The 10,963-nt window shown below is 45.8% G+C and overlaps 1 protein-coding gene across 5 annotated transcripts; it reads left to right on the forward strand.

Annotated features, from left to right (window-relative positions):
* The first annotated feature begins 620 nt into the window (after positions 1 to 620).
* On the forward strand, positions 621 to 10,707 carry mat2b (methionine adenosyltransferase 2 non-catalytic beta subunit). Of its 5 annotated transcripts, none has more exons than XM_055163664.1 (10): positions 621 to 781; positions 3,224 to 3,427; positions 3,805 to 3,919; positions 5,825 to 5,977; positions 6,120 to 6,313; positions 6,398 to 6,511; positions 6,822 to 9,301; positions 9,425 to 9,602; positions 9,788 to 9,885; positions 10,064 to 10,707. In XM_055163664.1, the coding sequence occupies exons 1-7, from the start codon at positions 752 to 754 to the stop codon at positions 6,993 to 6,995; spliced, it is 984 nt and encodes a 327-aa protein (XP_055019639.1). In that variant the 5' UTR covers positions 621 to 751; the 3' UTR covers positions 6,996 to 9,301; positions 9,425 to 9,602; positions 9,788 to 9,885; positions 10,064 to 10,707. The 5 variants fall into 5 exon arrangements, with proteins under 5 accessions (XP_055019639.1, XP_055019637.1, XP_055019636.1 ...); XM_055163662.1 differs by having other exon boundaries at positions 6,822 to 9,291; XM_055163661.1 differs by having other exon boundaries at positions 6,822 to 9,602.
* The last annotated feature ends 256 nt before the right edge of the window (positions 10,708 to 10,963 follow it).

Raw genomic sequence — 10,963 nt, forward strand, 5'->3', positions numbered from 1 at the left:
TGTTTAAAAGAGACGACAATAAATGAGAGGATTTTGAATGTTTAAAAAAACTATAATCAGAACCATCAGGTGAGTGGAAAGAGTTCACATTTCATATTTAGCCCTAAAAGTCTGATCAGTTCTACAGATGTAAGTGCTGCAAAGTCATGGAAAATTCACTTTAGGTCATGAAAAAATTTTGAAATTTTGTCAGTGAAAAACGGTGGGAACTCCGTTTCCACCTCATGATGTCACGTGGTGATTGAGGAAGTTCTCCACTGCATTTTTAAATTTCATACAGCCTTACTAGAATCATTTGGATAATTTTAGATCTAGAATTGCTGAACTGTACTGAAGTAAAGTTAAAAAGGGTTATTGACATGAAACTACTGTGACATCACAAGGTGGAAAAGAGCATTTTGAGCTTTGGAGATGTAGACAGACTAATAAAGGGTTCCTCCAGGTCAGTTTTTGAGGAGGTAACGGCTTTAGAACATGACTGAAAGCTCACAAGAATCAAGTTTGCACAATATAGACCCTGGAAACAATAAAGGCACCAGTCCAACACGAGCTGTCCAGCAGAGGGCGCTGCGCAGAGACGCAGGAGCATGCGCAGAAGCAGCGCAGAGGAGGAAGCGACGCAAAGTCAGTGCGCATGCGCGGGTATCGTTGGTTCTCCAAGGTTCTGCTGCAGAGATCCACTTGGTTCCGCTGGGTTCGGTCCTTCTGAGCCCGGTTCTGCTCTGTTCTGCTCGGAGTGGCGCGGGTCCAGATGCCGGGGTTCCGCAACGAAGAGCCGCAGGTCAGTGTCTTCTGCCCGGGTCCTGTCCCCGGGTCATGTCCTTGGGTCCTGTCCCCGGGTCCTGTCCATGAACCAGTGATGAAAGGATTATTTGAACATGTATTTAGTTACAGAATACTGAATACCCGAGTCCAAATGTGTTCTGTTCATAGGCCAGTCACAGTACTCTTTCTGAATACTTAGAATACTTTTACTCCGAGCTGCTTTGAAATGATAGTGTCAAACAGTGGATTAAAAGAGCTTTAGTTTGATCTGCAACTTGGAACCTCAGTGATACAGTTTGAAACTTTGTGTGATGAAGTGCTGCAGGGTGTTCCTTTGGTTTTAGAAAAGTAGCTGTGTTCTGTATACCATTACTAACACTCACACGTAGTATTCTGATCTGTATTCTCGGTGCAGCCCAGCCCGGAGCGCACGGGTCCGGTCCGGTCCCACAGACTTTGCACGGTCTATGGTCCGGTCCATCTGCGTCACAGTCTTACTTATGATTAACTATTGGAAAAGGGCCGAAACCTGAAACCATCGACCAGTGAGAGGGTCAGAGGATGATTCTGTGAATGAAAAGATGCTGCGCGGGCGCTTCTGTCTGTCAGAGTTCAGTCCAGGGTTCTGGTCTGTGGCTCTGGGGGATTTCATGTCACAATAACATTCAAGGTTCACTCACAGTTCTGCACATGAGTAAAACAGGACCGTTCGACTGTTCAGGTAAGCTCGGATTTGAGCAACATGAGGAAATGCAAACTTCAGACTGGTGAGATGCGTTCACACGGCTCAGGTTCGCTCGGAGCCGGTTCTGCGGGTCGGAAAGAGCTGCTCTCATCACACAAACATGAAAATAAGCCGAGATTAGCTCCAGTCCAGACACGTCCCAACAACAAGAGCCTCGGTAAACTCATTTTCATACAACAACAGACTTTTGTCTGTTGTTGCATCTGACTTCAGCGCGTCAGGAGCAGAGCAGCTCCGGGGAACCTCCCCCAGGACTGAACCAAGGACTGAACCAGGTTTACACTTTTGTCAGTGCTGGTTTAGTTCTGCTTTAGACTTGCTTTTGTCCGTTTTAATGCAGGTTGTGGAAATCTAGATAAATGTGTTTTTGGTGTGAAATGTTCCTTTGGTGTTTGTTCAGCTCAAACACGTGTGACTGGAGACTGATATCTGCATCTGAACACAGTCTGTGGCGTGAGACTGGTGTTACCAAACCCTGGATAAAGAAGTGGACTGAGGGACTGCGACGTCTCCCACACGTTAGACTCCAAATGAAGCTCATCGAGGCATGGCCTAGAAAAAAGAAATGGTGTTGTAAATGGAATTTATAAACTCAAAATTGATAATCGTATATCTGAACATCCTAAAGAAATCTCAAATTGTGTTGAGAAGTTTTACAAAAAATCTCTACTCAGTTTCTGACTCAAATAGTAATTTGCCATATGTTCTCTCTTCAATAAAAGATGACGTTAGAATCATTGACATGAATCCAGATTTGACTGTGATATAACCCTGTCTCTAGATGACAAGCCCCAGGGAGCAATGCTCTGATTGTTGAGTTTGATGAAGCATTTCAAAAGCAGATCTCTCCATATCCTTTGAACGTGTTTAAGGAAGCCAGAAAAAGGGTGAACTTCCACCCACTTTGTGTTAAGGTTTAATAACACTACTCCCCAGTTACTCTAGTGGACAATGACGCTGATTGAATAGCTCAGATTTTTGCCAAAAAATTCAAAAATGTCTAGACACAATCACTGATGATTGTCAGGATTTATGCAAAAGAGACACATCAGTACCAATATTAGAAGGATTTTAGTTTTCATTGATTATAATGAGTTCATAACAGAAAATTTTTTATTCTCTTTGTAGATGTATACAAGGCCTAGCAACCCTGTCAATCAAACCTGTTGCTAACGCTAGTGGGAGTGCCCTGTTCTGTTATTAATGTTCATATATTGATTTAGGGACAAAATATTGAAATAAAAACCCCAGGATCATGTAGAGCAGATTCAGACCAACATTGTCAGGTCAGAATGAGGAGCCTGACAGCAGCAGAAACAGAGGAGCCACACTTTTTACATCCAGGGTGAACTGCAGCCGATGGAGCCCATGCCCATTTCCTCGTCTGTGCTGGAGGAAATGAGTGGTTCTGTGGATCATATGTGGAGGGGCATGTTTGTGTCCAGCCCTGTGTGTCCCCTTGGCTCTAGGACACAGTTTAAAGAAAACTCACACTTTTAAACAGGGGACAGTGTAGTATGTTAGATTTGTTAGGCTTTTTGGAGCTTTCCACCATGTTATAACATCGTTCTGTCATTAGAAACAGCACTAAAGAGGTTTTAGATGTCCTCCGTGTATGTTTGAGTAATCTAGTGATCTTCCCTGGGTCCTATTAAACCCTCCTTGCAGTTGACAGTACGAGTCCACTGTTTTTACATTAAAATGTGTTTCCAGGTGTCTGAGGGGGTAGGGCCAGGGACCAGGGGACGTGTCCTTGTCACCGGGGCGACGGGGCTTTTGGGGCGGGCCGTATGTCGACAGCTCCGTGACGACGGCTGGAGCGTCATAGCAACAGGATTCAGCCGTGCCCTCCCCGGAACACTGCGCTGCGACCTGACGTGTGAGGAGCAAGTACACCTCATGCTACAACAGCACAAGGTACTACTACTACTACTACTACTACTACTACTACTACTACTACTACTACTACTACTACTACTACTACTACTACTACTACTTGGACTATTAGTACTACTACTACTTGGACTATTAGTACTACTACTACTTGGACTATTAGTACTACTACTACTTGGACTACTAGTACTATTACTACTTGGACTACTAGTAGTAGTACTACTACTACTAGTACTACTAGTACTACTACTACTACTACTACAACTGCTACTACCATACCCTCTGACCTGTGACCAAGTACACCACGTAGTACAAGAGCACATGTACTTTGACTTCAGATCCTGCTGCTTGTGTGTGTGTGTGTGTGTGTTTCACACTTGTTACCCGTTGGTTGTCTCCAGCCTCACGTGATCATTCACTGTGCCGCTGAACGCCGCCCTGACGTCGTCGAGCGAGCTCCTGACTCTGCTCTCAACCTCAACGTGCACGCCACCGCTGTGCTTTCCAAGGAGGCAGGTATGTCCTCTGACCTCTGCAGTGTATGACCTCTGTATGACCTCCATATGACCTCCATATGACCTATGCCCCATGCAGTGTGACCTCTGTACACCCTAGCTGCATCTCATTTCTCTTTCCTCCTCACTTCCTTCTCCTTGATTCCACAGAGCAGCAGAGGAGAGAGAGAGACTATAAATTACTAAGGATTATTTTCTAATATTATTTCTAATATTTTATACTATTACTATTCCAGAACTTTGAAATGAATGACAGATCAGCATCTTTGGTTTCAGATAAATGTGTTGGAACATATTTTATTGTTAAATTCAGCATTAATGTAACATGTCAATCATCCTTTAGTTGTGTAGATGTGACAATACAAACTCTTCACTGTTTGATTCTTTTATCTGATGTCTGCCTCCTGAATACTCACTCAGGTTTCCTGTGGTTTCCTTCCCTTGTCTCCTCTGAGCTTTGGGACACCACTTGTGGTGCAGAATCGAGGAGAAGGAAGCGATTAAAGAGAAATGAGATGCAGACAGGGCGTACAGAGGTCACCCTGCAGAAGTCAGAGGTCATGACTCCTGAAACTGTGAAATGTTTAGGTTTATTGGGATAAAAACACTGGTAAAATCCTGTCTGGCTGTAATCACAAGCACATGAAACCTTAAGGCCGCTCCACCCTACAAGATTTTTCAGTCTGAAATGATTTTAAATGTGTGACAAATAGTGCACATAACAGACATGAGGAGAATCTTAAGAGATTTTAAACCTCCGATTGTAAAGACTGCAGCAGGATCTATCTGCAGACCACAGGATATAAAGCTGTGTGCACGATCATGTCAACTGTAACCAGGCACTTTGAGACTCCTAAGTGTTCAAAAGATCAGAGCTCTGCACTTCTAATTTAGATCCAAGTCAAAATGGTGATGTTTAATGCACAGAAGGTTAGTGATAAAGTCCACAGGAAGTAGAGTCACTGTCACTAATCGATCTGTGCACTGTGTGGATGTAAACAGACACACGTGAGGAACTACTCTCACCTTTTTACTTTCAAACTGGATTCACAGCGCTGTTGACTGGGGGTCTTTATTTATGAAGGACAATTTCTATGGATAATGTGGATGAGATACTGCACTTTAAATTGACCAATTTACAAGAGGTGAGGAATAAAGTTTTCTCAGTATTTTCTCTCCATCTCGAGTTTGTATCTTGTACCTCTGTGTCTGTCACTCCCCTGCCCCTGACGCTCTGGTTTATTGGCTGTTACCGTAGTGTTGCTGGTGTTTGATGGTTATGATCTCACAGTGACACCACACACGAGGAGCACACACACACACACACACAAAAGGAGTGCAGCGGCTTCAAAATCGCACACACAGACACAAAGTTAGGTCCTGTGTGTGTGTGTGTGTGTGGCGGCCTTTACGCTCAGATCAGCGTCCTCCATGTTTCTGTGCTCTCATCTGCTTGCTGGAGCTTTTGAGCCTTAAATGTGCTGTTCACACCAACACTGAGCTCACCTTTCACTTCAGATACACACATTCATGTTGTTGTCATGCCAGTATTTGCACTATGATTCACACTGATAATGTTACTTCTGTTTCAGTGCTCTAAGTGTCATTTCGTTGTCCCTTGTGACAATGACAATAAACCTTTGAATCTTAAAGAAGAACACAAACACAGCAGATTACTTGGAGTTTGTCGGTGTGAGTGTTGCCGTGGTGACCGGTGTTTGCTGTGCAGAAGCATCTGGGCATGTGCAGTTTGGTAATGACATGCCCTCTGACCTTTACAGTGTGTGACCTCTGACCTCTGCTGCTCCACTTCTGACCACCACAGTGTTTATGAGCTCTACTTTATTTGTGTTTTTTTCTGCCCTTCCTCCCGCTCTTGTCTGTGTGTTCTCTCCCTCTCCGTCAGCGGCGTGCGGGGCGTTCCTCCTCTTCATCAGCACAGATTACGTGTTTGATGGTCGGAACCCACCATACGGAGAAGACGACGCCCCCAACCCCCTGAACCTGTACGGACGCAGCAAGTTGGAGGGAGAGAGAGAGGCCCAGAGGCATTGCCCCGGTACGGAACCGGGACTGAACCAGGACTAAACCAGGACTAAACCAGAACTAAACCGGACTATAGCAGAACTGAATCGGGATTAGACCAGGACTAGACCAGGACTGAACCAGGTTTAACCCAGGTCTAACAGAGTTCTCCTCAGACTGTGTGGTGCTGCGGGTGCCGATTCTGTTCGGGGAAGTGGAGCGGGTAGAGGAGAGCGCGGTGACTGTTCTCTGGACCTTGGTTCTGGACTCGGCTCAGACCTGCTCGTTGGACCACACCCAACAGCGTTTCCCCACTGAGGCCAGAGATGTAGCACGGGTCTGCAGCAACATCTGCTCCAGACGCACACAGGTACTGGACCAGGACTGGACCTAGTCTGAGGTCCTGGTTTAGTCCTGGTTTAGTCCTAGTTTGAGTTCTCTTCTGTGTGGTCAGGACCCGTCTGTGCGTGGCGTGTTCCATTATTCGGCTCAGGAGCAGATGACCAAATATGAAATGGCCAAAGCCATCGGCGACGCCTTCCACCTGCCCTCTGATCACATCGTCCCGGTAACAACACACATCCACTTTTCTCCTCTCTCTCTCTCTCTCCTGCTCTCTCTCCCTGTCTCCTTTCTCCTCCTATCTCTCTCTCCTCTCCTCCTATCTCCCTCTTACTGTCTCTCCTCTCCTTCTTCTCTCTCCTCGCTGCTTCTCTCTCCTGTCCTCCTGTCCTGCTCTCTCTCTTCCTGTCCTTCCTCTCCTCCTATCTCCCTCCTCTCCTCCTCTCCCCTCTCTTCTCCTCCTCCCTCTCTCTTCTCCTTTCCTTCTCCTCTTTTTCTCTGTGTATATCTTGTATTCTTCTGTATTCTGTCCATAGTTGACGGCGCCCGGCCCAGGCCCCGCCTCTCGCCCTCTGAACGCACGCCTCGCCTGCTCGCGCCTCGAGCTGCTCGGCCTCGCCGTGGAGCCCCGCCCCTTCAGAGCCGCCATCTTGGATTGCCTATGGCCATTCACCCCTGACCGCCGCTGGAGGCAGACCGTCTTCCACTGAACTACTACTACTACTACTACAACAACTACTGCATCTGCTACTAGTACTGCTACTGCTGCAAATACTTCTACTAGAGATTGACCAATATGTTTGTTTTTTTCATGACTGATGTCGATAGTTTAGAGTCAGTGTCCGTGGAGCTCTGCTGTTGCGCAGGGCTGATTTAGATCATTTTCTTCAAATTCTGTCACTTAAAGGCCAGTATGACTCTGATAATTTCACAGATTTCTTCTCTCAAACAGAAAACACTGCAGCTAGAATTATTTGGATAATTTCACATACTTCTGTTACTGTTGCATCTATATCTACTGCTTCTGCTACCACTGCAAATACTTCTGCTGCTACTAAGCAAATACTATTACCGTGATTTACTTTAGGCTCTTGGCTCTTGACTAAAATGTTTAATTTCCATTTTGGGTTTAAATGTAAAATGATGCACTTCTGTTTAGTGAAGCATGTCGTTTGTGATTCATGGAATTTCAAGCTGAACTCAGGAACTCTCTCTGAAGTGTTGGTCCTGGTTTAGTCCCAGTTTAGTCCCAGTTTAGTCCCAGTTTAGTCTCTGTTTAGACCTGCTTTAGACTCTGTTTAAACTCGGTTTAAACCCGGTTTAATCCCGGTTTAATTAATCTTAAAGTCTTAATTTAGTTTAGTTTAGGCCTGTTTTAGACCTTGTTTAGTCCAGACACAACCAGAGGAAACGTGAGAACAGCTTTGAAACAGAAAAAGAAAAGATTTTGTAGATTTTTTTTGTTAAAAAAGTCAAAACAAATCATAGAATAAAAATCATATTGTTGAAAATTTTAAAATCTCCTTTTTTACTCACTTCACCTGTCTGTGTGTGGACGGGGACTCTTCACCTGTCCGTGTGTGTGGACGGGGACTCTTCACCTGTCCGTGTGTGTGGACGGGGACTCTTCACCTGTCTGTGTGTGATCATTGAGATGCAGACCTCAGAACATTTGATTAATTGCAGATAATTGAATGCTGTTTTTGTATGGACCCTGCCTCTGCTCTGGTCCTGCTCTGGTCCTGCTCTGGTCCTGCTCTGGTCCTGCTCTGGTCCTGGTTTGGTTAATGGTCTGATTTGAATGTAGACTGGGTTTTCATTTGTCTGACTGGCGTAAGACTCAGACTTTTACCCAAATCGTGTCTAAATGAAGCAAGATGAACCAGTTTGGGATCACAGAGGCAGGGTTTAAAAGAGTCCCCCCCAAAATCCAGAACTCAAACCAGACTAGAACTGAACTCATCTTGGACTCCATCATGTCAGGTAAGTTTGAGGAATCCTGTTCTGCACAAGAACCACAGAGTAATCAGACAGGTGCAGACAGGTGTAGACAGGTGCAGAGCTCTCATTGTATCCTGTTTTTATTTTTCCAGATGAAAAAGCATCTCTCCTGCTTCTGATCTCAAGTGAGTGTAGAAGTTGAGCCTAAACCAGAACTAAACCAGAACAAAACCAGGTCTAAACCAGGTCTAAACAGGACTAAACCTGGTCAAAACCAGGTCTAAACCAGGACTAAACCCGGTCAAGAACAGAACTAAACCAGGTCTAAACCAGAACAAACCTAGGTCTAAACCAGGACTAAAGCAAGACTAAAGCAGGACTAAATCAGGTCTAAACCAGGACCAAATTTGATCTAAACCAGGGACTAAACCTGGTCTATCCCAGTCTCTCTGCAGTGGGTCTATGTGGGGTCCTGGCTGATATCCGAAGGACTTTCATTTATGTGGAGGAGAAGCTGAACTGGTCTCAGGCTGTGGACCGGTGCTTAGAGCAGGACTCATTCTTGGCCTCGATTCTGGACCTCCGTGAGAACTCTGAGGCCTCGCCCCCGAAGGACAAGTACTGGACCGGACTGAGCCGGGCCTGGACCTGGGCTCTGGAGGGGGACTCGGAAAGGGCGGACTCACACTGGACCCTGCACTGGGCGGAGAACGAACAGCTGGAGGGAAGGAACTGCACCTCCCTGGGGACCTTGGACCTCAAATGGGTCTCCAAACTGCACCGTGAAGCTCAGATACGCCTCCTGCTACAGCGGTGAGTCACCACGGGGGCGCTGCAGAGCTCTGGTCTGGCCCATGGTCTGGACTGTGTTTTCTGTTGTGGAGGTGGACCAGATGCATCATATAATCGAGGGGTCCATGGACTGGGACGAGACTAGGGACTTGTGCCGGTCTCAGTTCACAGGCCTGAGCTCTGCCCGGGATCAGAACCAGATTCAAAACGTCTTTAAAGCGTTCCAAAACCAGCACCGGACCACCACCCCAGCCTCTACAACCACTAAAGCAGGTACCATCGTGTATGTCAGATGCCCTCCTGTCTCTGTAGTGTTAGACTGAGATGGGGGCAGATGTTTTTGGTTGGATGTAGGGGTAGTGTAGGAGGGTGGGAGGGCATCTGACACTTGTGGTTATGTCCTCAGGTCTGGACAGGATCTGGATTGGTCTGTCCTGGTGCTGGGCGTGGTGGGACCAGAGGCCGGTCTCGTGGAGTCACTGGGATTCGGACCCTAAAGACTGGGGGCTGCATGGTTCTGGACAGTGGAGGCAAGTGGAGCCAAGAGGACTGCACCAAGGAGCACGGATTCATCTGCCAGAAAGGTCCTGAATTGAGTCTGAACTGGGTCTGAACTTGGTCAAAATTGGGTCTGGTTCTGGTCTAGTCCTGGTCTGGTCCTGGTCTAACTCTGGTCTAAATGGACTAAACCCAACTGGGCTAGTCCCAGTATGGTCCAGGTCTGGTCTTGGTCTAGTCTTAGGTTAAGTTTGATCTGGTTTTGTTGCAGATGTTGTGGAGATGAAGTGGACAAAACTGAAGTTGCATCTGAATACAGGATCTGCAGATCTCACTGATCCAGTGGTCCAACAGTCCCTCCTGAACCAGGTCTAAACCAGGACTGAACCGGGTCTAAACCAGGACTGAACCGGGTCTAAACCAGGACTGAACCGGGTCTAAACCAGGACTGAAACGGGACTGAACCAGGACTGAACCAGGACTAAACCAGGACTAAACCTGGATTGAACTAGGACTAACTCAGTGATAAAACTGGGGTCTGACCCAGGATCTCGTTGCAGATTGGTGAGAGGCTGCAGAGGTCAGAGGTCACTGGAGTCAAACTGAGCTGGAGTCAGTGCAGAAAGGATCCCTTTAACACAGCGCTCCCCACTGGCTGTGTGCTGAAGGTGCAGCCATGAAGACGAGGAGGAGAGGAAGAGGAGAAGAGGATGAGGAAATGTCTGAAATCTGTTTTATTTACTTTGGTGTATTTTGTAGTGAATAGAGATGTTCAGGACTAAACCAGGACTAAACCATTTTCAGACTGAAATGGGAACAATAGTGAAATTTACTGTGTATCCATTAGTTTATTATATATTTATCTCTCCTACTCCTACTCTTCCTACTCCTCCTACTACTACTCCTCCTACTACTCCTCCTACTACTCCTACGTCAGTTTCTCAAATGGAGAATCAGTTGTAATAATGACTGAATCATTAGAATACAGTTTTGTTCCTGTACAGTCTGTTTCATAGAGCGTGTATGGGAGCTATACATTCTGTCTATATGTGTATGTTCCATCTAAAACACTGACATGTTTCAGTGTTTCAGTGGTCTGCAGGCTTCAGAGTGACAGTTCTTTGTACAGCTGTTACAGAGGCTTCATGCTGTTTGTCAAATTCAATAAAGCACAATACAACTACAGAAAAAGATTTATTGATTTAATAATATGTGGTTAGTATAAAAGTCAAAACCAGGACTAAACCAGGACTAAACCAGGACTAAACCAGGACTAAATCAGGACTAAATCAGGACTAATCCCGGTCTATACCTGGTCTAAACCTGGTTAGGATTCAGGAGTACATATTGAATACAAATGTAAACAGTTTAATATCATTAGTGTTTTGGTCCTAAACATGAGAATAAAGTTAAAACACCAGAGTATTTGAAGGATCATTTCCTAAAC

This window comes from Boleophthalmus pectinirostris, unplaced genomic scaffold (genome assembly GCF_026225935.1).
Source record: "Boleophthalmus pectinirostris isolate CB_2022bp ecotype Guang Dong unplaced genomic scaffold, ASM2622593v1 HiC_scaffold_6, whole genome shotgun sequence".
NCBI lineage: Eukaryota > Metazoa > Chordata > Actinopteri > Gobiiformes > Gobiidae > Boleophthalmus > Boleophthalmus pectinirostris.

What these genes read in the sequence shown, in the direction of transcription:
- mat2b (XM_055163661.1), top strand. Translation starts at nt 752, where the DNA reads ATGCCGGGGTTCCGCAACGAAGAGCCGCAG. An exon ending in TGTGCTTTCCAAGGAGGCAG is followed by an intron (nt 3,920 to 5,824) that starts GTATGTCCTCTG and finishes CCTCTCCGTCAG; the next exon opens with CGGCGTGCGGGGCGTTCCTC. An exon ending in CCTCTGATCACATCGTCCCG is followed by an intron (nt 6,512 to 6,821) that starts GTAACAACACAC and finishes TTCTGTCCATAG; the next exon opens with TTGACGGCGCCCGGCCCAGG.